Source organism: Rissa tridactyla, chromosome 4, assembly GCF_028500815.1.
Source record: "Rissa tridactyla isolate bRisTri1 chromosome 4, bRisTri1.patW.cur.20221130, whole genome shotgun sequence".
Taxonomy (NCBI): Eukaryota; Metazoa; Chordata; class Aves; order Charadriiformes; family Laridae; genus Rissa; species Rissa tridactyla.
Window position 1 is genome coordinate 31,417,428 of NC_071469.1, and position 26,889 is coordinate 31,444,316.

At 36.9% G+C, this 26,889-nt stretch overlaps 1 protein-coding gene across 14 annotated transcripts in view; it reads left to right on the forward strand.

Annotated features, from left to right (window-relative positions):
- The window catches only part of RALGAPA1 (Ral GTPase activating protein catalytic subunit alpha 1), a 134,441-nt gene that overhangs the window by 13,351 nt on the left and 94,201 nt on the right, over nucleotides 1–26,889 (forward strand). For 13 of the 14 annotated variants that reach the window (XR_008466364.1, XR_008466365.1, XR_008466363.1 and 10 more), the window contains exons 3-16: nucleotides 215–264; nucleotides 1,133–1,190; nucleotides 1,825–1,868; nucleotides 2,818–2,995; nucleotides 4,718–4,833; nucleotides 7,678–7,816; nucleotides 13,181–13,389; nucleotides 13,796–14,035; nucleotides 16,128–16,319; nucleotides 16,815–16,952; nucleotides 19,132–19,280; nucleotides 20,510–20,639; nucleotides 21,234–21,471; nucleotides 23,194–23,355. Coding sequence is in view for 10 of the 14 variants with exons in the window: in XM_054201034.1 (XP_054057009.1) it covers nucleotides 215–264; nucleotides 1,133–1,190; nucleotides 1,825–1,868; nucleotides 2,818–2,995; nucleotides 4,718–4,833; nucleotides 7,678–7,816; nucleotides 13,181–13,389; nucleotides 13,796–14,035; nucleotides 16,128–16,319; nucleotides 16,815–16,952; nucleotides 19,132–19,280; nucleotides 20,510–20,639; nucleotides 21,234–21,471; nucleotides 23,194–23,355 (2,043 nt within the window). In the remaining 4 variants the exon portion in view is untranslated. The remainder of the gene's footprint in view (nucleotides 1–214; nucleotides 265–1,132; nucleotides 1,191–1,824; nucleotides 1,869–2,817; nucleotides 2,996–4,717; nucleotides 4,834–7,677; nucleotides 7,817–13,180; nucleotides 13,390–13,795; nucleotides 14,036–16,127; nucleotides 16,320–16,814; nucleotides 16,953–19,131; nucleotides 19,281–20,509; nucleotides 20,640–21,233; nucleotides 21,472–23,193; nucleotides 23,356–26,889) is intronic. The other variant, XM_054201029.1, reaches the window with a different exon arrangement.

Consider the following 26,889-nt stretch of genomic DNA (forward strand, 5'->3'; position numbering starts at 1 on the left):
TACCAGCTGTTGATGCCATAATGGAAAGTAACTATTCTAAACCGTAACTAGAAAATGTACTTTTTTTTTATTTGCAGAAGGAATGCAAAATAATTCTTGTGGTTGTAGAAATGCATGGTTTTGTTTTACACATATAAGGATCTTTGTCAATGTTCTTTAAATTTTTTTTTGATAATGAAAGTGTATCTTCTATTTTATTTTTAATTGCATCTAGGTCACAAGTCTCAGAGAGAAGAATTAGATTCTATTCTTTTTATTTTTGAGGTAAGATAACTTCAGTATTCCTCTATGAGTTTTTTTTTACTTTGAATTAAGTCCTGTTGAATAATTACAGTACAGCTATCCTGCAGTTGCCTGGAAATACACTTTATGCTTAACCGCATTCCTTTTCTTTTGCTTAGAGTTGTATATATGTGCTTTGTGTGAGGAAAAATTTCACTTGCAGTTTTGCAGGAAGATGTCTTAACTGGAAAGAGATGTTTTCTGTGTTTGCAGATAGTTCATTTCTTTAAGGTGGCGGTCTCTCTCCCCTCCCACCCCCCCATGTATTGTACACTTTGAGATTCTTATAATGCGATCTCTGATTAGTTGTGGTCTTCTTGGCCTTTTGATTGGATGTTATCATAGAATAGTTTGGGTTGGATGGGACTTCATTCTAGTCTAACCCCCCCCTGCAATGAGCAGGGACATCTTCAACTAGATCAGGTTGCTCAGAGCCCTGTCCAACGTAGCCTTGAAAGTTTCCAGGGATGGGGTGTCTACCACCACTCTGGGCTGTGCTCTGTTTTTTACCATCTGAAGATCATCTTCCTCTAATCTAGCTGGAGAGGTGTTAGACCATTATTGCCCTGGCTCTTTTCTTCATTGTTTTGCTGTAGCTCATTACCCCTCTATTGAGAAGGCTGAAGCAAATGTTTGCCTGTGCCACAGAAGCAAGTTCACAGCTGACCGTCCTAGCTTAAGCCACTATAAAGGTGGAATTACAACTCCACCATAGGCACAACTAATGCAACCCGTTGAAATTTCCTAAGTTAACCCTTCACCTTCTGATCTGTGGCCTTTGTGCAAGTGCACTTTGGTCTTCTGAGTGCGATATCTGCAACACAGATCCTTGGGTTCTGTTTTTTTGTAGAAAATTTTGCAGCTCCTCCCAGAAAGGATTCATCAGAGGTGGCAATTTCATAGTATTGGTAAGTTGATTTTCTTTCTTTCTCTTTTTTTTTTTTTAAATCTTATTTTATTAGTAGTTTGTGCTACTCATTTCCTTAACCTTTAAGTGGCATAACAGGGATTATGGTCTTGAAACCAAGCTAGAGGAAGAAAAAAAAGAAAACAAACAAAAAAACCCACCAATGTAATGAGAGGCTGTTCTAGACAGAATTAAATCCATGAATCTGGAAATAGAACAGTGGCTGAGAAAGAACAAAGGAAGGTGAAAAGTTGCTTTGTAATTATTTTTTCCTATTTTTTTTTTCTCTTAGTAATAAATTTAAAAGTTCGGGTGAGGTCTGTATTTGTAAATGGGTAGTGCTGGTATTATGCACATTAATGACGTGAAAATCACTTACTTTTAATGTAGACATTCCAGAAAGCCTTTGGGGAAAGACTTTATGGGTTATGAGGAAGCTATGAAAGGTGATCTTTTTTTTCCTTCTGGCATTGAGAAAGTTGCCTGAGGATATCAAGTTCACCAAGATTAAATTGGAGATTGCCAAGGACTTGTTTAAAAGTTACTATCAAGTCTGACCGAGAACTCTGACATCTTACTTAATAAAGAAAGAACAAACAAACAAACAAGATCTTTTTTTTTTTCCTTCTTTTTAGGGTTGATTTTAAAGAAGCTTCTTCACACTGGAAACTCATTAAAGGTATTAGAAAAAGTTGCATACTCCTTTTGTCTAAAAAACTTAAAGATACAAATGAGAATATAAGGGTGAATTTTTACAGTAAAACCACAGGAATGAGAACCAGATCGTTACTTGTGTGTCATGAAAAAATGACTTCACATCATCTGCTTTACCTCAGTAGAACTAATCGCAGTAGTAATGTGCTTATGTAGAGTAGGCAAGTTAAAAATGTGTGCAAATAGTTGAAGGATTTGCATTAACGCAGAAGTAAGCCTTAACCATTCATCGTTAGGAGCAAGGAAACTGGTTTTGGGGCTCAGGCTGTCTTGGAAGTGGAAGATTATCTAGGCCAAAGAGACCTATTGGTGGGTAGCGTGGTAACAGTTGACCCTGGGCCAAAAGCCACCCAGGTGGAACATGTAGTTTTGGTACTGCAGCAACCAGCCATGCCACTCTGTAAACCACCTGCAGGCTTGGCTGCTGCTGAAATTCTCCAGTGTGAGAGCCAGCAGGGGACTGCTCTAGGACTCCCATCACCTTCCTTGAAGAATGAATGGAAGAGGGTAGAACGGGCCCTTCTGCTGCAGAGAGCTCACTCTGGTGTCATAATTCACGAACATATTTAGAAGTTTTATGATGATCTTTGTATTTTCTGAAAAATTCATATGTTGTCTTGCACTGCTGTTGTTAAGCAACTAGAATCGTGTTAGTTTTCTTCCTCTTCTTTCAGAGAAAGCCCTTTGAAAGAGACTCTGTGAGGCAAACAGCAGTGAAGGTGCCAGGGTTGTCCTTGCATTTTAGCAGGAGCAGCAGATGTGCTAGCTTAGCTCTGCTGACTGCTGGTGGTCAGACTGTCTGTATATTGTCATCTTTTCTACCACTCCTGTTCTCCCTCTCCATCCAGGACAAACAGAAATGCTTTTTGTGTTCTGTGACAAGTTAACTTGTTCTGTTTTTTTTCTTCTTTAAGATACGGCGAGAGGGCGTGCGTCTCTTTCTTTTGTGGCTGCAAGCACTTCAAAATAACTGCAGTAAAGAACAGCTATGGATGTTTTCTTGCTTGATTCCTGGATTTTCGTCACCACAGTCTGAATATGGCCCCCGAACACTAGATAATCTCATTAACCCTCCACTTAATGTTCAAGAAAGTAAGTAATTTGGTAATATTACTCAATTATCTACATAATTCAATTCTGAGCACAGAGGAGGCAAGTTGAGGTAACGAAGAACTAGCATACATATGTATCTAGGGAGATTATGGAGCTGTTAAGGAGTTTTTTGGCAGTTTATCAGGTGTTGTTCCAATAGTAACTTGTCTTTTTGTTGTTGTTGTTTTTCAGGGGTGGGTTGTTTTTTATTTGTTGATTTTCAAAAAGTGTGGCTATAGTAGCTTAACACATAGCATGTGAAAATAAAGTGACCAATTTCATGTAATTCTTCTTAAGAATTACAAGCAGATGCTGCATCTACTGCAAACTTGCACAGGTAGATTCTGCTTGTGTTGAACACTGGCACTGGCTTTGGCCATACCCTAGGGAGCAAGCTACGCAAAGCAGTTTCTGGCATGGGCTTCAAGAGGATGAGTGGTTGTTAGGGCAATGCATAAAGCCAAATGGTTGATCTTCCTGCTCTGTCTGTGGATGACCAGGTAATTAAAGCTGTGGTATTCTTGTGGCTTGGAATCTTCCAAAAGAATTGGAGCTTGTAAATTGCGAAATCTGAGGTCAGAAAGTTCTGTATCAGTGGCAAGGTTTAAGTATTCCAAGATAAACTTGTTATACTTTCTAGGTTGTTAGGTTTTTGTTTTGTTTTTAAATGTGAAGATCATTGTCTTGACTCCAATCAATAGAGCGAGAGTGACTTTTCTCTTAAGATAATTCTTATGACAGATTTTCCTTTGACTGTTCACTGTGTCAATAAATATCAGATACTGGTAGCTTTGGGAAGCATCTTGCCTGCTACCTCAATTTATTCCTGTTAGTAGGGTTTTAAGCTTATTTATTAATGAATTGCAATTTGATGGGGTCATAAGCGCAAACTGTGTATTCACAGAAATGTGAATGAGAAGGTGACCGCTTTTTTCCTCTGAACATGAAGTACTGTTGCCTTTTTCTTCTTTTCTACCTCCACCCAGTGTTTTAAAGCTGACACAAGCTTTGCTTGTAGAAGCAAGCAGTGTCTCCTTGGCTGGTAATTAAATTTACTGAAACAAAGCTGATTTAGCAGGCGGATTTTGTGGCAGGACAGCTCTGCAGGTAAAAGTTTGCCTTGTTCTGGAGTTATGTGTTGTATCTCTACAGCAGGAAAGGAACAATAGGTTTCAGGGGATGTAGGCAGCATAGAAATGTAGAGTGCAGAAAGTAAAATGTGAACATCTAACTACAGGAACAAGAGAAAAATAAACTCTGAACTAGCTTCACTGTAGAGGTAAAGGAAGTATAGAGTTAGTAAAACTTCACAGAAATCTAACTGATCAAGTGCTAAATAAAGAAAATGGTGAGAGATGCAAATAATGATTTGGCATTTGTGAAACACAAATGTTACTCTACTGTTTGCCTAAATTCCAAAAGAAATTAACTATGCCTTTTGGAAAAATTGTGTGTTGGCAGGTAGATTCCCAAGGTGTGTAGGGAGTAATGAGTTATCTGCTGTGTTTTTACACATGTCAGAAATCAGTTCTATGGTGGTTTATTAGCTAAAATTTCCTAATTTTCATTAATCTATGGGTGGATTATTTTGCCTGTAACTGTCTTTGTTTACCCTGGTACATTTCTGCTTTTTCTGTTTTCGTAACTTGGTTGATGTTTATGCATGTGAAGAAATGGTCTTAATGTTAAATGTACTTCTTTATTTGTGTTTCTTTTTAATAGCTCAAGTGACTATAGAGGAAATCACTCCACTTGTTCCTCCACAATCAGGAGATAAAGGACAGGAAGATTTAACAAGCTATTTCTTAGAAGCACTTTTGAAATACATAGTAATTCAGGTATGTTCTATAGTTTTCAAGCAAAGAAATATGAAACACCTAACACCTGTTTGTCCATTACAAGACAACACTTACTAGTAGCACTGTAAATGTATATGAAAATGTTTTAATCATCCCTTCTCCTTGCCCCCCCGCCCCCCCCCCCCAGTGTCCTTTGCAAAAAGCAAATTCTCCTAGAAAATCTTCACTTGTCTTTTTAAAGATTCATAGGTCTGTTAGCACAGGGTCTCACATCAGCTTGCAACATGGAGAAAAAATAACTTCCAGAAATGCTGATTCCAGCTCCCTTCCCATTTCCTCTTCCCCCCTCCCCATCCTGTTGCCTTCAACCAGTGGAAGGATCAACTGGTCTTTCTTACAATGTGTGTTTCTTCGTGGTCAGGGACTTTGCTTTTCAGACTAAGGGGGAACTTCTAACTGAAAGCATTGAATTTTTGTGATATGGGCTTGTAACAAGTCTGAGCAAACTTTTGCTGGCATTTTTCTTAGGTTTATGCTCAGGCTAGCTGGCAAAACGAAATAGAAATAGGAAGTCAGACTCAATGGTCTGACTGCCAGTGTCTGGGCTTAGGGCCACGTTTTTTCCTCCAGCTGTCTTTCTGGAATTTCTGCTGTTGCTGTAGCGTCACTGTACAGCCTCTCTATTCTTCAAGGGAAACACTCTGAGCTACTGGAAAGCTCTGGTTAGTAGAAATGCTCCAGGTTGTGTTCAGAGTACGTTACAGAGATTATGGCTTTCTAGCCAGAGTTTATGGGGTATTCTTGTTCGGGTTTTTTTTCTTGTTTGTTTGGATTTTTTCTTTTTTTTTTTTCTGATCAACAGGATAATTTCTATCCAGATCTTGCAGGGATGGTGCCATGAGTCCTGTTGGTATCTCAACTGTACTTTACGGCACTTTAGTTTTAGGACACTTGTAAGCTCAAGCCTAATACAGTACACTGCACAGAGAAAAATTTGTGATTACAGCTACAGCTGAGCATGGGAACCTCTTCAAAAGAGAAGCAATGGGAAATAGTACGTATTTGTAATATTTCAGATCTGGCAAAGCTTATGACTTCGGTTCTGCTTGAAAATAGCTGCACTGCTGTGATTACGCTCTCTTAGTGGCATTGCTATGTGAACACCGGGTAGTAAGATTTTGCATATCCCACGCTACCTAAAAGGCAGATGATGGAGCTAAACTGTGCAGGGAAAATGAAGACTTGAATGAGTATTTAGCACATGGTGTGCAACTGTAGTGCACACTATGTCCTTCCCTTAGTACCCTGACACTTCCATGATCTCAGCCACTACTTCAGATGCCTAGGACAGGGCATGGCAAGAGCTCCTGTCAAAAGCTGTGGCTTAGCTATTGTATTTTATGTAATCGATGTGCTGGCCAGTTGGCACATGCTGCATCCAAGCCTGCTCTGCTGTCGTATTCCCAGCAAACTGCTTGGCTGCATGACGTGCTGTCAGTGTACCAGGGTACTGCCTTCTGGGTCAGACTTGTCCAGCAGAACCCAGTTGGGTTTTGATACATAAGTTTTTCTTCATGCTTTTGCAGGCTGAGCTAGAGGCAATAGATAGTGGCACAAATATGGCCAACGTTCAACTGAAACAGTTTATGGCTTCTGTCTTACTCTGTGAACCTGCAGCGCTGGAATAATTTGCAACCTCATTTTGTTGCTTCCAACATCTCCCAGTTTGAATAGAAGTCATCATACTTGAGATCTGTAGGCTAAGGTTAATGATGACTGTTCAGTTTGAATAAAAATATCCCTTTCACTCTTGAAGACAACTGCTTTCTCTGTAATAGATGGGTAATACTATATTTAAATTTAGATCAGTCATTGAGGCAGGTGTCATAGAACTTGTTTGCTATGTGAATACTAAAGTCTTTTGCTGAAGTCTCTTTAGGGGCACTGATAATTTCAAGCTGAATAGTTACTTTTTGATATTAAGCTCTGGTAAAGGACTTTGCGTCCTTTTACATATCAGTCACACATTCCATTGAATTATATTGGGGGGAGTATATTTATGTGTATATATTCCATTCTAAAGGCCTGTTGCCCTGAAAATAGATCATAATAGAACTGTGGACTTGCAATAAGGAATAGAGGAGGGGGAAAAGAGGGAGGGGAAAAAAAAAGGCACTTTTCAGAAAACTTCCTTTGTGTTATTTATGGTAGACTTGACAGATTACTCAACTCTACAGGCAGATGGATTCTTCAGGACAAAGATCGAAACTGTGTGTTGGTTTTATTATCAAGGAGAACTTTCATGCTTTTCAGTAGGAAAACATTTTATAATGGGGGAGGCTCAGCACTCATGATCCATGAGGGTAGACTTGTGTAACTCAGCTTTAAAGTTGTATATTCTGCTGCTGCTTGTTGACAGATTTGTTTGTTTCATATTACCAACCACATAAATGCATCTAAGTACTTATTATAATGAATATATGGACACTTGCTAGTCAGAATGTGTCAAAAGAAACGGTCAAACAAATGTTCAGAGTAGCATGGATAATTGTCCTTTTCTTATAAAATATTTTGAAATAAAAACCCAGTTTTATTAAAAACAGTCAGTTTGGGTTTACTCCCTGACTTGGCAAGATGACCATAAAAGCAGATGTATTTTGATTTGTCTCAGTATGTGATGTGTTAAAGTTAATTTTGAAGCAACATTTTGGAAGAGAACAATCTTTGACTCATTCACATTTCCTAGTTAGTTTCTGTTCCATCCTTCTAAAAGTTTATTAAAATGCATATGATTATGTTCCCAATAAATAACTTAAAAAGAAGCCGTTTCATCAGTCATCTTTCTCTTCTAGATGTTTACTTTATCCAACTTCTTTTTTTAAGGTTAAGAGTTTAGAATGGAAGAACAAGGAAAACCAGGAAAAGGGATTTTCATTTTTATTCTCAAATTTTAAGAAATACTACTTACCTTCTATTTTCCCAAACATCTGTAAGGAGACCAGCTTGTATAACCCTATACTTGGTAAGTGTTAACTCACCTGATGACATCATTAAATTTTCTCTAATAGAGAGCATAGCAAAGCAGTTTTTTGCTTGTCATCTTTCCCAGAAAGAACATTCTCAAAAAATATTTGGACATGTTATGGTGTCTGTTCGTGGTTTTCAATTCTCTGTTCATGGAGGCACCTGACCCCTTCATTAGAGTCAATCTTGCTTTATTAACTTCATTCAGGTAAATTAAATGTTCACGTAAAACAGTTCTTCAATGTGACGTCTGTTGATTATTTTAATAGTGCTCTGAAGAGAAATTACTGTTGCTGGTATAAAAGGTGTTAGTGTGCTGTTCTTTGGGGGATGTTAGCTTTATCTGGTACAGAATCATAGTGTTTGCATCATACAGTGCTTGCTCTCATGGTTCAGTCAGAGCAAGGTTAGTTATGTTTTTGCGTCAACTGTATTTTCTCAACAGCTTGCAGTAGGAAGAGGAAGTCAGTTTAACACAATCTTTAAAGCTGATGGTGCTAGAACATATATTTCCATAGAGAGAGTGCAATTTTAGGTGTTTGCTAAGCAAATCTAACTAGAGTTTTGTTCAGAGGCTGTTAGCCTATTATAAACTAGAACGTTGTTTGCATGTCTTGACTTTGCTAGCTCAGGTTTGCATGCACCCATGCACGTATTGGTTGTAAGCCAACAGAGTTCAAGACTTGTTTGCAAAGCAATACCATGTACATAGGCTTTAAGCTGCCATTTCGTTACTGGAGTAATATGGACATCTCAGTGCTCCTCTTACCTGTTGATGCAACATCTCCCAAGGGTTAGTTGTGATCTTCAGCCACAATTTCATATTCTAAAATCAAGCTGTTGGGAAGTCTCTTGAAAAGGTCTTACTTTCTGCTTCTGCCCGTCCATGTATATGTATTTGGATTGTGGCTTCCTTCAGAGATGGGTGTTTCAAAACCGTGTTCTCCTGGGAAAGGCAAACATTGGAACTTCTCGTCCAGGGGAGAAGAAACAGTCTAAATTGAGCCATAAGCAACAGTAGAACAAGAGTTGTGTGAAGATACTGAAGAGGTTCAGTGATAAAATAGCTACAAGAGGGATGGTAAGAAATGCTGAGAAAGCAAACCTACTGCTGCTTGACATCATAGAACAAGAAAATATCGGTTCCATATTTCTTGTTCAAGGAAGATCTCAACTGAGTCTTAAACAGAAGTGTTACAGTAGTCCTCTCTCTTTCTGTGAACCATAAATGAGAAACTTCCAAGGCATTAGTAAAGAAGAAGACAATGAGGAAGAAAAGGAAGAAATGGGCACAAAACTACTGTCAGTGCCTTAAACTGTGCAAAGACAGCAGCAATGACAAGGATTTGGGGAAGAATATAGTAATGAAAACAACAGCAGCACTGGTGAGTAAAATAGTCTTTTCTCCTCTAAGAAGTTCTTCTCTGGCATGCCTCTCCCCATCCTATTTCAAGACAGTCATGTGCCTGTTCTGAACAAAATTGACGTTGTTTAGGCAGAAAACAGGGCAAACTTGGACACTGAGCCTGCTACTAAAAACAGAAGTTCTTATGCTGCTGGTATAATTTTTAATTTAGGAGAAGTTATGAGGTACAGGTCAAAACAGTAGTTTTGGTAAGCAAGCATTCGTATAGGGCTTTACTGGAGATAGTATATTGGATTGAGATTTATTTTCTTTTTCTTTCTGTTAAGGCAGATTGTCATATATCGGTTACAGTAAAGAGCAATGAGCATTCCAGTTACAAGAATTGTGCCTCCTCCTAATTCTGGCTTGAGTATTACAGGCTTAGAAGAGCCCATGAGATTGTTTGTTTTGTTTTGAATGTCTTTTAATATCTGGTTAGATTCTGTAATACAGTCTTTGGAAACTCTTTAGTAAGAACTACAGATATGGCAGTAAGATTGCAGGGGTATTGTTTCTTCCATCATAGTAACTTGCCTTTCTGTGCAATTTCCAAACCATTTAGATTTGGCCCCTTCATTTACAGGGAAACCATAAAGTGGGCTGTCCTACAGCTCTCTGCAGCTCTTCATTCCTTCTGAAGCCTTTATAGCTGTAAAAAGTAAACGTGGTCAAAACTGCAAGCGTCCACCATTATCACTGTGTTTCTGCTAGCCTTTTCATTTTCTACCCAGTGTACGTCTTCTATCATCTACAGTTAGTTTCCTGCCCTTTTTGGCACCAGCTCACACCAAGTTCCCAGAGAGGGAAGGGTGGGGGGTGGGGAAAGCCCAGACAAAACAAAGGAAAATGGAAAGTTGGGGCAAGGGAATATTTCCTTCTGCACTGTTTGAGTCACTCTAATAAACTTCTGTTTTGCTTTGGTTTTACATCAGTGTCCTCATCTGGAGCCTTGACACCTACTTCCAAGATGGACAGAAATGTGAAAATTCAAGGAATGACTGAAGGAGGATACATTTGAGAAGCAGCTGCAGCACGTAATATGATTGAGAGAGGATGTTCTGAGAGGGTATCATGAAACGACAGAAGGAGGCAGTGTGCTGCAAAGACATGTTTACTGCATGTCTACTGGATGTCTTGTCCCTTTGAAAATACTGTCCGAGTGCTGTTACTGCATGGCCAGTATTGCAGCCTTCACACCCTGCTGAATACTAATAGATACCAGAGAGAACTGATTTTTGCATCTTTAAATACTGCGCTAACAGGCATTTGCTTTCTTTTTTTCAGTGATTGTGCTGTTATACATGCTTCTGTTTAAGGTGTATTAAGTTTTAATTTTCTTACTAATCAGCTGCTTTGCATAGAATGAAAACAATGTACTGTTTTATATTTGTAGTAAATAAACTCTTTGTAAGCTTTTTAAAAAGTATTCTGTGCATTTGTTACATATGTAGGTGGATGATATGCAAGAGTCATGTTGTTTATTCCTCTAAAAATAATGCTTCCATTAAAAATAGTGGATGTTACTTTAAAATCTGTTCTGGAAACATTCCTGAGTTTAGCAGTATCATGATGAGTTTATGACTACTTTTGTACGTGGCTGTTGAAATGACGCTGAGATACACCAGCTTGGATATCCTCAATGCTGATGCTGAGTGTTGTGTTGTGTATTTGTAATATTAACAAGGAAACGTTTACAGCAGTCTGACGGGTAGGCTGTATTCACTTCAAATGCCTAAAAGTATATATGGCTGTCAGATGTTAATTGCCTAGATCGTAGCTGATTATTTCTTTGCTGCTATCCAGTTTTGTTCTGGCTGGATTATGATACTATAACCTGGCAGAAGTTAGGCTGGATCCCTTAAAATAACTCTTGACCTTCCATTGGGAAGAAACAGTCAGGGAACAACTTTATATTCTTCAGCATGACGACTTTGCATCTTCTTTGACTCCGACCATTAGTATCTTTGAACTTCATTCTGGCTTGTAAAACCATGGAACATATCTCTTACTCATGTACCATAAGCTATAGAAGAGTTGAGGAAATGCTGAAGTACCATGTCTTTCCAATCTGTCCCTCTCCATATGTGGGTAGGACCATCATTTTCCACGCCTCCTTTTTGTTTGGTGTGTTGTTTTTTTTTGTGTTTGTTTGGTTTGGTTTGGGCTTTTTTGTTGATTTTATTTTTGGGTGGTTTTGGTTGTTTTGTTTTCATGTGCTGTCACCAGATGAAAATTGTGATACTGAAACACCAGCAGCAGGGTATGTTCTGACAGCACATGTCATAATCAGTCCTCAGACAAATTTTCATCTGCTTTTTGTATCAGAGCAGATCTCATACTTGCCCTTCCAGAAGTAGGAATAGAGTTGACACCACTCCCAGGGAAATGTCATTTGCACCTGCAAGTTTTGTATCTGCTTTAGGTTGATGATTTGTATTGCAGAACTGTTCTACACCCTGTCTTGAGTTGTGAAACCCAGAAATTAGATTTGCAGTGTTGAGTTGGCTGATACCTGTCTGGAGTTGAACTGGGCTGTTGATATCTGTCCCTGCAGAAATGTGCGTTATGCACAATTTAAAAACTGTCTGTGTGTCCCCACCCTGCAGTCTTTGTTATGTTTACACCACACATGTCAATTCCATCCAGATCGAGTTATTAAAGACTCAATTTTTCTGAAGCAGGTTTGGGAATACTGATGACACTGTCAGCATCTTTGTCGCTAGCACAGTAGAGAACCAGAAGAGCTAAACAGTTCTGAACCATAATGTAGAACATGGGCTGGAGAATGGAACTGTAGGTTTTAGACCCCAACTAACCGCAGTTCCTGCTAGTTGGCACGCTGCTGGGCATCATTCATTACATCCCCTGCAAGCTAGTACAGAAGCTGTTGCCACAGGCTTATCTTTCAGCTCAGTCCTAGGAAGATGCATGTGCCTTTGCTCTGGCAGCAAAGTCCAGCAAAATTAGCTAGTGCAGATGTGGCATTAGATGTAGCCACAAAACTCGCGCGGCTTTGGAGCAGGGTTTCTCTCTGTTCTATTCATCTTTCACCTGTTGCAGGGCCAGTAGAGGTTTATTGCAGCTGCCGTTGGAATACAGTTGGGAACTAAAGCTCTGCCGTTGTAGCCGTGATTAGATGTTGGGATCTGTATTGGTAAAGAACTATGACCCTTATCGCTAATTATGTTGCTTCATTGTGGGTTGCTGCAGGCCAGCATAGAGATCTTTCTAGGGATGCATTTGGAAATGTGGCGATCCCTTGCATCTGAACTGCATCTGCTTTTCCTAATAGGCTTGGTAGTAGGGGATAAATAGCATATAGGACTTTTAAAAGGCTCTAAAATGGTATGAGATATATATAAGTTGTTACTTAGTAACTTAAACAACTATAAACACTTGTTAAAAATTAAGAAATTTGACAATATCTTAATTCTCTATGACAGTTTTCTTGTATTGGCCATATTCTAGACTAGTTAACAGTTATTTTGGTACGTGGAACTCCCCTTGTAGTTTTCAATGGAAGTGGGAAGTAGTGAGTTTGCTAAAGTTTAAATATTGAGTATAGTATGTAGCTTAAAAAGAAGCTGAAAATAATGAAAATAAACATGTTTACTTGTTTAGAAAAAAAAAAAGCAAGCAAGGATGTAAGGCTCTAAAAATCAGTTTCAGGTAAGAAATTAAAGGTTTTGCATAGCAGAAACAAGTTGCTGTCCGTTGGACCAACGGTATCGTCTCCCTCTAGGAGAAAATGACAGCCTTGTGATATCTTGTACTCTAGTCCTGAAATTTTCTGTGTTGTGTCCATTTTGGCACATCTTGGGATGAGCTGTGCAACAGAGAATATGAAAGAACAGCACCTCTGAAAGTTCACATGTATTGGTTATGGTTTTAGGATTTCGTTCTTTATATAGAGCTTTCTCTCTGCATGTGTTTTTAAGATGGTGTGTTTCCTTACAGATATACCGCAAATGAGACCAAAGCCACACTACGTAATGGTTAAGAAAGATGCTGAAACCAATGAGGCAATATATTGCACAAAGGAACCTTTTATTAAGGCTCGTGTTATTGTCATTCGATGGTTGGTGTCTTTCTGGCTTGAGCCAAAACCTCATACAGGACCTCATATTCCTGGGATGGAAGGTGAAAATGTGCCAAAGAATATTCAGGTAAAACCAAATATATAAAAAATGTTTGTTTTAATTTTTTTTGTCTTAATTGTTACATCAGCAGCATGCCCTCCTCCAATAATTACAACTAATGAAGAATTGAAACTAATTAAAACATTAGAACTAATGAACAATTAAAAAAAGGAGTTTCTAAATTTTCTGCTTATGAATTTGCTTTAGAAGGACTTGCTATGCTGGTTTTTTTTGTCTTTTTTTTTTCAAATTCTGCTATTTTGTTTTTAATCGAGTAGACATAAGAAGCTTGGAAATGCAGTGAATCCTATCTTTGGGTTTTTTTCTGAATTATTTGTACTGTTTGAAATTATACTGTTGTATAACTTAAACTGTACTGTTCAATTGTTGTATTAAAAATGAGCTGTGAAGTATTCTTTAATTTTTGTTTCAGAGAGCAGCTGCTAGCATGGCTTCAAGGGAGGACAGCAAAAATGACAGTACTGATAAGCAGGATAGAAATGCAGAGCCAGAACAATCTCATTCCAATACAAGTACTCTAACAGAGAGAGAACCGAGTTCTTCCAGTCTCTGCAGTATTGATGAAGAGCATTTAACTGATATTGAAATTGTCCGGAAAGTCTTTTCTTCTAAAAGAAGCAATGTTAATTTTCTAACTGAGATTTTTCGGCAGGTAAACAACCCTCTTTAGAGTGCAAGAATCTTGATTATTATACTATAAAAGATCACCACATCACGGCTTTATTTCAAGAGTATTTGCTAAGCAGAACATTATATAAATGTACAGGTTTTTCTGTCATCTTTCCTTTAAGGTTTAAGAATTAAAAAGTTAAAAACTCTGTAATATTTTATGTGCAGAATATCCCTGGTTCCTGATTTTTCTAGTTTTATTTCTTTAATAACCAGTTTGACAACATTTAACTTGGACTTTATGGTTCCCCATAGAGAGGAATGTTTGATCTTTTTGTACATCAGCCCCGTAGCTATTAGAGCTCACAACCAAGCATAGTAAAATAAGCCTGCTTTGGGAGCCTGCAGCCTTTAAAAAGCTGTTTTAGGAGCAATCGAATGTCCTTACCTTGATAGTGTTCATCAGAAGAGTGGGACAGATGGCCATAGAAGGTAACAGCTTCTGCAACCAGAAATGTTAGCTGAGCATACTCAAAATAGTGTTTCTCAACTGGAAACTATTATAGAACAAATTTAAACTGAGAACATATGCCAGAATATGAAGTCTCTATTTATAATGTGAAAATACCTAACTTTGAGTTCAGTGTGAGAGAATGGAACAAGATGCTGATTTGCCCCATGCTATAGATCTAAAAGACAAAGAGATTGTTCTGGATAATAATAAAGAAAAATACACTGTTTCAATTGAAATGCATGACACTAATTGTTTTAAACATCAGAAAACCATTTAAAAACTCCATGACAATCTGGACGAAAGGATATTTTCGAATGAGGCAAATAAATGTCAGAAGCTTATCCACAACCAGTGTGTTGAAGAGCTTGGACGCATTACTGAAGGAGATAAGTTACCCAAATTCAGCTCCTGCACAAGGGTTTATGGAGTCTGAAAGACTGAACACAGAGTCTAAATTATTGATGGTCTATTTAGAAACTGCCCTCTCCAGTGAAAGGGACAGCAAAGGCAGTTTTACTTGTTCTTTTTGCAAGGTAGTCCATGAGTTATGTAGGTTATTTGGATTTCATGTTTGGTTATGAGATCTCCTTTAAGTCATTGTTTAGCCAGAAGTTTTCTGTGTAAGTTCATCTCTAACATGCCAGATATTTGTAATTTTTCTAAAACATTAGGGTTAAGTTATTCCAGTCAGGAGGAGGTTTCGGTTGTACTGAATGGTGGGAAAATTGTCTGTAGAAAAAAAATGGATGCATTTTAGACTCCAGGGTACAAAAACTGTGTGTCCGTTTACAGAGAGACAGCATACCGCTTCTGTCAAGTAGGCGCTCCTTAAAGTCATGGGCAATGAGTTTTCAACATTCGCACCATGGACTCCATAAAATCATGTGTTAGTGTAGTTTATCTGTTCTTTTTAAAATACAATTAGGGCATCATGGTCTGTGGTAAATGTATTTATAGTTAGTTAAAACCTGACTAACGTTAAAAGTTTCTGAACTGTGACTAGTTGTTGCCAGTACAGCAGATACAGAAAACCTCCTGAAGAGGGCAGTGACAAGCCGTTACACTGACTCAAATGCATGAATTTTTAAAGCAATGATTCTGAAGTCTTTTCAGGGAGCCATTTGTTATAAGGATACTCTCTTGTAAAATCTCATTTGGCTAAAAATAAGATGCATGTCCGCCAGTGACGTATGTCACTTCAATTTTTGTTACATCATTTAGAACTGATTTAACCCCACTCTTCCAAGTCCTCTGAATGGAAAATGTTGTAATAGAAACTCCTGCTCATTCGTTTTGCATACTTTTGATGAGTGTTTGGGTCTTAATTTCAGCAGGCTAGGTGTTGAGTAGGTAAGTCTGTGTGGATTCTTATATCTCTCCCTTTGTCAGTGAAGTTTAAGTGCTTTCTTGACAAGTTCCCTTGTTAAAACTTTTTTTTCATGTTTTTAGTTTACAGATAGAGAAGTGAACAAACATTTAGATTCAGGAGTAATTTATTTAAGATCCTGTGTGGCTGTGTGGGGTTTTTTTTCCCCTCTTATCCCTTAGAACCTGTACATTAGAGAGCCCAACATGATTTCAAGTATTGTAACTGGTTTTTTGTTTCTTTTTCTGCTCACAGGCATTTCTCTTGCCAATATGTGAAGCAGCTGCCATGAGAAAAGTGGTAAAAGTGTATCAAGAATGGATTCAGCAAGAAGACAAGCCTTTATTTATGAAAGAACCTGAAGAAGTAATGCAGTGTACAGCTGCAGATTGTGATGAAAGTGTTGTTGACCACAATTCATCAGAGAAAGCAAAAGAACGAGAAGAGGTAAGATATTGTTGCTTAATATTTGTGCATCGTTTGGATGCGCTAGAAGGCAGAGAAGTGGCCTCCTTGACAGATTACATGTGGTTTAATTTTATGTCAGAGCATCTGTTGGGGAGAATCAAGGGTAATTAAACAGTGCATGAATGGGCTAACAATTTGATCCATTATGTGTAGATTTTTAATGTAGTTAGTTCAATATAAAATTTCTTGTAGTTTTATGAACCGTTCTCAAGATGTGGATTATAGAGTATGCCAATCTTCAGCTGTGTAAAAACTTTTTACAAATAAAAGGATGAGGAAAATAGTAGTTATTTCGTCCAGATACTTTAAAATAATTGTTACTTCTTAAAATATATTTGTGTCTTTAAGATGCATCTTAAGCATCTGTTTACTATCGTTTATTATTTAATATCTATTGTATCCTTTTTCCTTTAATATAAAACCAAAATACCTGTCTGCAAATCTATAGAATTTTAAGAAAAAAATATTTTTCAGGAAAAAGGGATGAACTCCAGTCATGTTCGAAATTCAAACTGGGCAAGAAATGGCTGTTACGAAGACACTTTGCATAAAATGTCTGAAATTGATACTGAAGAGCAAAATGTGCGAGCTGGAGTGCAGTCAGTATTGCAGGTATGAAATGGACTTGACATCTGATTTCCATCCTAATAATAAAGCTCATGTTATCAGTACATAAAGAGCGGAATATGATGCAATACTCCTGCAAGTATTGCAAAATTTTTTTTTAGATTTAAAAAGTGTGATGATAAATGGTGTTAAAATAATGGCAGTGGTTCACTATGTCTTTATTGACCTTTACTAGGAAAATGAATACACAAGAGTTGGATAACAGAGTAAAAAAAATCTTTTAATTTTGCATCAGGACATGCATTCTGCTCTGCATTGTATCACTGAAAAATTTCTTATTTGAGTGCCACATCATCAAATTATTCTAATTAAGTGTTTAATAAGAATGCTTACAAGCTTTTTTCTTTTAAGTTATGAGTCACCACACACAAAACATGTGAACCTGCAGTTTTCCTAATCTGAATAATAAATTGTACAGTGATATTTTCTCATCTTTATCTGAATTACAGATTGGATGAGTACGTAAGTGTTTGAAAAATTCGATCAGACACCCCAACTCTCTACTTCAGTGATATCGTTAAGGAATGGGAGAGTTGCAGAAGTTCCCTACCAGAAATTTTCTAACTTCTTACAGGAAATTTGGCAGGGTAGAAGTTGTCTTAATTTCAAATGTTCAGCAAAATGCTTTACTGAAGTTGAGGATATAGAACATGAAGCGTGTATAATTTGAGAGTCATGTAAAATGTGTGCATTTTATGTATGATATGTGCATGCACATGCATACATATAGGTGTGTGTATGACTGTAGCCTTTGTAATGTTATTTTATTCAGAAGAGAATTGATTCTAAACAAAGTAAACAGACATGTGCATTTGCCACTCCACTGTGTGCGCTTTTACCATGGGTGACAATGCTAATTAGAACTCATTATTTTTACAGTAGCTTGAATGATTTCCTGAATATGGTTTCCTGTTGTGCTGTACACTGTTATATATAGAAATAAACTTAATAACTGAAATTGCTTTCAAATTCAAGTATGCTACAATAATTTTAGCTTTGTAATCTTTGCATACAATGACTATTTAAGTTATGAAGTGTTTCTGAGAAAAGAAACAGTGAAGTATCTTTATCTATTTGCAATCTGTTAGTAAGGTTTACGCATCTGAGAATGCTTAGGAGATTCTTCATGTGGAAGTTTTTTAGACAAAGATTCCTTAGACTAGCAAATACATTGTTTTTTTAGCCCAAAACACAGTTAAGACATCATTCTAAACCAGTACCATGTCTGAATTTGAGAGGTTTCCTGACCTGGAACCGCATTTGACTTTATCTGTGAATCAAGAATCCAAGACTTCTGTCTTGAGTTTTCTTCCCAGTTAATTCTTCCATAGACTTATTTATAGGCACTTAGAGTAAGGTACGTTCATTAGTTGAGGCTAGTGGATGTAAAGCTGCATATTAATAGTTTTTAATTATTAAAATCCAAAGCTCTCAGTAGAGGGAAATCACAACTCTAGAACCAATGATTTCCTGTACATGTGGATTAAGAAAGACAAATAAAAATTAATTGGAAATCTAGGGCTCACTGTGATTCAGATACTTCCTAAACTTCCAAAGAAATATAACAACAATTCAGTAGTAGCTCCTGTAACTCCTACAGTGTCCTTGCCTACTTTGTTTTCATCATTTTCCTTCTGAAAACCCTAATTCACGGTCCACCAAAGTCAGACACTTTGGAGAAGGTATCCCGTTTCCTAGTTTTGGTAAGATTTACTGATTACATGCTTAGTTTCCTTCCAGAACATGATACAGGCCTTGGCATGCTGTAGCACACACTGTGTACAAGGCCTATTTCAAGTAGTTTAGCATATATTATACTTGTCAGCTGCGGGCTTACAGGTGGAACTTTTGTGCAGTGGAATTCTTTACTGAGACATTTTTGTCTGTCGTATTAAAATAATTGTATTGAGTAGTTTGTTGTACCACCTGTCTATGAGAGCAAAAATATACAAATACGTTTTGTAGAAAAAAATGGGGGGAAAATCAGTCTTATTGTTGCTTTATCATCACATCAAGCTAACTTGTATTTAAATGTATACTTCTGAGTGCATATGCAACCTCTTCTGTTAATCTTAGGTTTTTCTCTTCCTGGTTACTACCAACTGAATTGCTGAAAACATCGAAGTACTTCAAGCTCATAACATCCACTCTTCTCTACTTGCAGGTTTTTATAATAAATTCTTCAAATATATTCTTTCTTGAGCCTGCAAATGAAATTAAAGCTTTGCTGGACGAACACACTGATATGTGTAAACGCATTCTTAATATCTACCGTCACATGGTAGTCCAAGTGACTATGGACAAGAAGACATGGTAAAATGCTAATGCTTTTATCTTATATTATTCACAAGATAAATGTGAAAATTTGCTTGGTAGTAAACACAGTAGAGTGGTATTGCCTATGTGAACCGGTTTCTCTAAATCAGTAAATACAGGGACTTCAATGTCACAGACAACGTGTTCCCCTGTGGTAAGTTATCTGCTCTGTTAAATCCAGTAGTAGGCACCTAGATAGGGCAGCTTAGCCCTCAGTGAAAAAAAGACGTAAGCTAGGGTACACAGACTACTATTAATGAGCTACTGTTGACTTATCAAGGGTGTTTTGCTCATGTGTCAAAGTTCTAAATATGGAAACATATATGAAGCTTCATAGCCTTGTTTAAAAAAAAAACCAAAAAATCCTCGGATAAGCATGGATAACTATTATAATCAGATGTGGGTTGCTTTTGATCTGTAATTTTGTACAGGAGTCCGTGTACTGTTTTAACTGTTTTGTTCCTTTCTAGTGCTTAAGGTGCCTAGCAGGTACAAGGGACCCACTTTCAAATTAACTTTCTATTATTTCCTGTCTCTAATGAAATAGTATTTTGCCACTGTTCTCCATTGCAAGAAAGCAGTAGCAAGGGGATTTCAAATGGCTGATTTACTCCATTTTAACTTGCATTCAATCTGTCACTAGTATTTCCTGAACTCTGTGTAAGTAGAGCTGGCATTACATGTCATGTGAAGCTTGTCTCCTCTTGTGGGGAAATGAGAAGTCAGTTCCAGGCTAGCCACTGGGAAATTTGAGAGTAATAGTTGAAAACAGATTCCACTAGATTAGTATTTTCTTCCCCAGTTTCACTAGTGACTCTAGACAGTGATGGCAAAAATTGTGCCACACAAAATAATTGATGAATACGTTAATGATAATGTAATATTGCCAAAACCTGTCATTGATACCAAAAACAAAAAAAAAAGTAAAAGCTCAGTTTGGAAATACATGATTAAAACTTTGCCTGTGATTTCAGGCCATTGGAAGTCATAGTACTTGCATAACTTGGCAGAAGATGTTGGAGGGCAACAGGGGTTCCTCACTCTTAAGTGTGAAAAGAAGATTAGATTAATTTCTTATGCAAGAACCAAGTTAGGCTGTTTGTAATCACTACGTCCTGTTTGGAATGTGTTTGAGCAAGTCAAGCTCAGTTATTATCTTTAAAAGTATCCTGGTATATACAGAAGTATAACAAAACAGTAACTCCAAGTTTAATATTGTTTTGCAGGGAACAGATGCTACTCGTGCTGCTCAGGGTTACTGAATCTGTGCTGAAAATACCACCCCAAACTTTCTTGCAGTATCAAGGAAGAAAAAACTCCACTTTAGCCGGAAGACTTGCAGGACCTCTTTTCCAGGCAATTAAACATAAATTCACTTTAATTAATTCATCTTAATTTTGACCAAGAGATTAGATGCAGCAACTGCTGTTGGCTGGTTTGTCATCTTAAATCATTGATTATGTTGCCCGTATAATGTAAATGGTGTGGGTTAAAGAACTGTCTGCATTTGTTACTTTTCTGTCTTGTATTTAATGACACAGTGACAGTGGGTTTTGGTTTATAGTTGCAGAGAGCTGTTGTGGTGGCCTCTCTGTGAAGAGGATCTGTAAAGTCTATAGATTCTGGAGTCGGAAAAAAAAAAAAACGATACACAAAATATTAATGTGATGAGAATTCATTGAGAACAGCATTACAAAAAGCTTTGGCAAAACTTGTAAGATACCGAAAGCTCTTTCATGAGTCAAACCAGTTGCTTCGGTATCTATGTCAGAAGCCCATGGTAACATAACACTTGATAATTGGTGAAAAGTCTGTGTGTACTGGTGAGGAAAAGAATGTCCAGACTACGCAGAAATTTCTGTGGCAATTAGAAACTTATTTTTAAGCGGTAACATTTGAATGTTGTCATCTTATGTTCGGAACCCAACTTCTCTCACTTTATTCTTTTAGACTCTTATAGTAGCTTGGATCAAAGCGAATCTAAACGTGTACATCTCTCGAGAACTTTGGGATGACCTGCTGTCTGTGATGTCATCTCTGACATACTGGGAAGAGCTGGCCACTGAGTGGTCACTGACAATGGAGACACTAACTAAAGTATTAGCTAGAAACTTGTATAGCCTGGACCTCAGTGACCTGCCGTTGGATAAATTAAGTGAGCAGAAGCAGAAAAAACACAAAGGCAAAGGTAAGACAACACTGTATCCACATCATTTGAATTTGAGCTGGGGTAATGAGATGTTGGGCACAGCAGGATTTTGGTCTAGCCTTTTTAGTACACTTAATTAAGCATCTCTATCACCTGAAATAACTCAATTTCTTTATGATGAGGCAGCTTTTTAGAGCCACCACAAAATCTCCCCATAAAGATTCAGTCCTGCAAAGACGCACTTATGGAATGTAGTTCTTAAGTGTGTTGAATTTAACCTAAAATGTTATACTGTAGTAGGTTATGCCTTTCTGCTTATATCAAAGTAATTGAATAGCTGAGTCCCAATCATAACTTCTTGAAAATAACAAAGATTACACATCTGGTAAAAATCAACTAGTTAGCAAAGTGGCTATTGGAAGCACAATTGGAATAGTGACCCTGAAATCCAATGACTGCTGTTTAAAGATGAAATGTAAGATGAACATAGCTTTGTTTGGGTTCCAATTCCTCACTAAGCCATGATGAAGACAGGTTTTGTTGAAGAGACCTTGTTGGACTATTTAAGAGAAAGGATATTTTTAATAATCGATATGAATGGTACCAATTTAAAAACTGGTTCCTAAACAATGCAGGAAATACTCTGTAGGGCATAATATGGGGAAAGGAGGTGGCCACTTCCTTATAAAGGTTCACTTCTGGAATTGGTAAGGGAGACAGGAAGTCTGTTCTCCTGCATGGAGTGCTGGACTGAGAGTTGCAAAACCTGGATTCTTTTCCCACATCAGTGACTTTGCGTGTGACCATGAGCAATCACTTCTGCCTTTGTTTCCACTTCTGCAAAACGTGGGCAACGATAACCATTCTCCTTTAAAAAGCGCTTTGAGATCTAATAGTGAGAGACAGGATTATATTTAGTTATGTAATAAAGATGGGAAAAAAGTGTAATTTTTAGTCTACTTTTTAATCTCTCTGTTTTCTGATTGATATGGTTCTCCAGTCAAACCTGAGGAAAGGTACTTTCTACAATATCCTAGGGTTTGTCAGTAAGACGTAATCTATGTGGATGATCATTTCCCTCTCTTAAAGAGATTATAATAATGAACATGTTATACCACGGCTCACTTCTGAAGAAGATGCCCTTTTAGGATTGTAATTATTTATCAAGTGTAACTTTGGATTATATGAGTTCAATGTGGATAAGGAAATACATTGCAAATATTCTTTAGATCTTTTTTTTTAACATACGCTTGTTTTGATAGGTCCTCATGAACTTTATTTACTTCATTATAAATGTCAAATCTGAATTGGGTTCCACCTCTTCTTAATCTTAGTATAGTATTTTTTGCGAATTTCCAGAGTCATCTTCTCTGAGCCCATCATCCCATTTTTTCACTTTTGCATTTGGTGTTAAAGTTTTTATCATCTTTATTTCATATTCCTCAAATGTAATGAAATTTTTTGGAAAAAAAACCCCCACAATATTAGTGGTTTTTAATTTACGATTTTGTGTGTCTTGTCTAATAGGAACAGCAAAGGAGAAGTTTCTCTAGTTACACATTTTTATCAGGCTACGACCTTTGTAAACCCAGCTTTCTTGTGGGTTTGCACTCATTGGTCCAAAAAGAAAATCTCAATAGTTTAATAGCACCAACACTTCTGAAAAGGTTTGAGTATCCCTCAGTGTTAATGGTGGCTGAGTGGGTTTCTATCTGGTGATACCAGAATAGAAGCGAATAGATTTGTAATTCTATTTTGCAGGAGTTGGACATGAATTCCCAAAATCTTCCGTTGATAAGTCCTTTTCTAGAGGCTGGAGCCGTGATCAGCCTGGACAAGCACCAATGAGACAACGCAGTGCTACAACCACTGGCTCTCCAGGAACAGAAAAGGCAAGAAGCATAGTACGGCAGAAAACAGTTGGTATGTATCTGTAAAAGCTGATGTAAGTGACATTTGAGAAAGGGTAAGAAATTAACAGTTGACTTCAGTAGCGACGTGGATAACTTCTTTCCACAAAAGTGTACTATCTTTAATAATTAGTTAAATGTGTAAATTATGCAGCCTTATGTGCTTTTGGGTAGCTGAATAGCTTGTGGTTACTAGAGTTACAGTTACTGCAAATAAAAGTAATGCAGTTGATGTATTAATTCTTAATGAGTTTGATCACGTGCTTAAGCAGGGTTGGAAAAATAATACTGTTTTATGTATAGGAAAAAGAAAAAATCTGGAGTGGTTTGAGTAATGGTATGCATAGGTGGGTAATATAAGGCTTTTGAAGTGTGTGTTTTCATAAACTGTGCACAAAATAGGTTATTTTCCAACTGTGCAAAGAAAAATGTGAGAAATATGTATATATCTGCATAGTTTATAAAATGTGGTGTCTTTTACTGTACCCTGAATCTTGCATTAGTGAAAGATTGGCACATACGTGTGCAGTTCTCCATTGCTGAAGTCATCTATTTCTCAACTTCACTACTTGCAGATAGTCTTTCCTGTGTAAGAAATGAGTGGTGCTAAACAGGGCTTTAGGTGGATTGCTCAAAAGAAGATTCATTTATGTTCATATGATTTGCTTAGAATATCTTGACATGAACTGGACTACAGATTTCTTTACTCTGTTGTCTCATCTTGATGATCTCAGTGCTATCTCCTATGTGAAGGAAAATTAAGCTGATTTTACTTTTTTATTTGAAAGAACCACTTTTTAAGGAGTATCTCTTGCTTTTTTACTCTCTGTAGTAGCAGTGGCTGCAGTCATTGTATGTTGTTGCTTCATTGATACTTCTTGGAAGCAGATACATTCTGACACAGTTTTAGAAACTGGGGATGCATATTGGTAGTTGAAAATATTAATTGTGTTAGCTTTTCAGAAATTCACATTTTCTTTCTAAAAATATTTGCAAATATTTTTTTTTTTAAGTCTCAGAGGTTATTTAGCCAAAGTTTTTATTTGAATATTCTTCAAAATTCTCCATTTAAAAACACTGTTTTCTTGTAAGGCTTTTATTGGTGTGGGAGAGTTAATTGTTTATAAGCAGTACAGACACATGAGAAATTTAAGTCACTACTGCAAAATATCCTGTCTTTTTCATGCATTTAAGTGCTACAGAGCTTTTTTTGTATCTCATGCTGACAGTACCTAGTTTGACTAAAGTTTTCCTTATGGATCGCAGATACTTTAAATGTAATTTCTGCTTCTCTGTAGATAGTCTGTGATTAACTGTTGTGGTGTTTTTGTTTTAAATCTTAATTGTCTTAACAAGGTAAAGCTCATGTTAAAATTTCTCCTTCCCAAATTGTTAATATTTCAGATATTCTGTCAGAAGGTTATGTTGTTTGGTCAATTTATTAATGGTTTTGTTTTGCTGCTATTTGAAAGATGGCTATTTATATGATGTTAGTCCTAAAATGACTGAAATTTGTCCTAATCAAGCTATATATTGACCTGGTTAGCAGCAAACTAATCTGATTTTAGTTTCAGTGTACTTTAGCTTCCATGGTTTTGTTCCTTTCCTCCAATTATCTTACATGTTTGATATTAATAAGCCAAGTTTGTATTACTGTAACCAGCTAAAATTTCATATTATAGAATACCATCCGTGGACAAGCGTGATGCTTGCATTAGTAGGATGATTTTAAAAGATGAAAAGCCCAAAGAGAGTTGCCAGATGCAGAATCCCAAACTCTTCAGTTTTTTACAATGTTAATGAAGAATATGTTACAAAAGCATGTTTTAACTGTCTGCAAACAGTTGCTTGTTATTATCTCTCACGTCTGCTAAGAGAGCTGACCGGATGCTTCTTAATCTGTGCCAATTAACACAGGGTCACATAATAAAAAAAAGTGGTTTATAGTCAAAATAAGTAAAATTTTCTATAGAACATTTCGCTGGTCAGATCTTTTCCTTCAGTTTAACATAAGCTCCATAAGCTAAGTCTGGAACTGAGTCAGACCTCAGATATGTTGCATGATATCTGATACGTAGTATATTGCCTTTGATTGTGAGTAATATACTCTTTATATCTGAGTAGGGAGGATGTGCATGTTGAATATTTTATGGTAAGAAAAAGCTGGGGTTTCTTTTTCATCTGCTTTGTGTTGTACACATTTTGTGTACGTCTGTGCACCTCTATTTTTTGAGCCATCCTCATGCCAGCACACATTTATTGCCACACCAAATTTGTGTGTATGTGTGTGTGTTACTCAAATAAAGATCACAGCTTTTCTGACACGCAGTGTGTACATTTTTAGCCTGAACTTATGTAAAGTCATTTTTGGAAAAGGGCCTTTAAACATGATATGCATATGGGTTGAAAAATCGTCTGTAGGGCTAGATACCAAATTTGTGGTTTAGGCAGCAGATTCTAGTCCTATAAAAATAACAGATCAGAAAGAATTTACAAATCTGTTGTTCTGCTTTTGTCTATAGACAACAGTGGAAGGTTATAAACTGTCAAATATCTAGTCCACATTCTGGTATGAAGTCTGCCTCTACTTAACTGCTCAATTGAATGTGACACATCTTTTTAAAATAACAATTCACTGAGATCATATTTTCCTCTTACAGCATCTCAAAGTTAATTTTGCTTTCAATAATAGTACACTGTAATTTTTCCTTGAAAAGTTTCTGTAAAATTTCCACCTTCCAAATAGTAAATGGGTTGTTCTGCCCCCCCACTTGCTTCTATCAGTGTAATACGGTGGAAAAGATCCAACCAAATTACAAGGGACACTTCCTGTTAAAATTTGTAATCAACACAGTATCCAATCTCAAAAGCTTGATTTGTTTAGATTTGTAGAATCATTTAGGTTGGAAAAGACCCTTGAGATTTACTATGTAGCTTGTTATTTTTTCTCTTGCCTACATTGATTTTAAGATGCACAATGATGAATGTAATGCATCTAACTATCACTGTATCCTGAATTTTATTATTGTATCTCTCAAACAGAGATGTTAAAGCCTTACACATACTTGCCTTTTTTTTTTTTTTAAATTGGTTTCCATCTTATAAACTAAATTTAATAGAGAATGGCTTCAGTCTTAAAATGTCTGTCTTTCTGAATTGTTTTTTCAAACTGATGTTAAGGCTCCACTTAAGTTGTGCTGCGTTTGTCAAATGTGTTTTCTGCTCTATGTACATTGACCTACCCAAGCTATCTGCATGCTGCTGTTAGGGAGAATTCTTTAACCTGATTTAGAAGTGTGATGTGCTCAACTTTTGCTGCACTCCATTGATGTACTTCTGATTCCCGTACAGATCAGGAGCACTAAGATTCTAAGTCTATATTCCATGTTGTTTCTAAAGTATATATAGAAAAGTACAAAGACAGATTAAATATTGTACTGACAATATTTATGTAAGATGCATTGAAGTTTCCTTAAAATAAGTTTATCAGCAACTATTTTAAAACAAGTTATCAAATTTGCAACAGTTTGAAAAGGAAGCTGCTTGA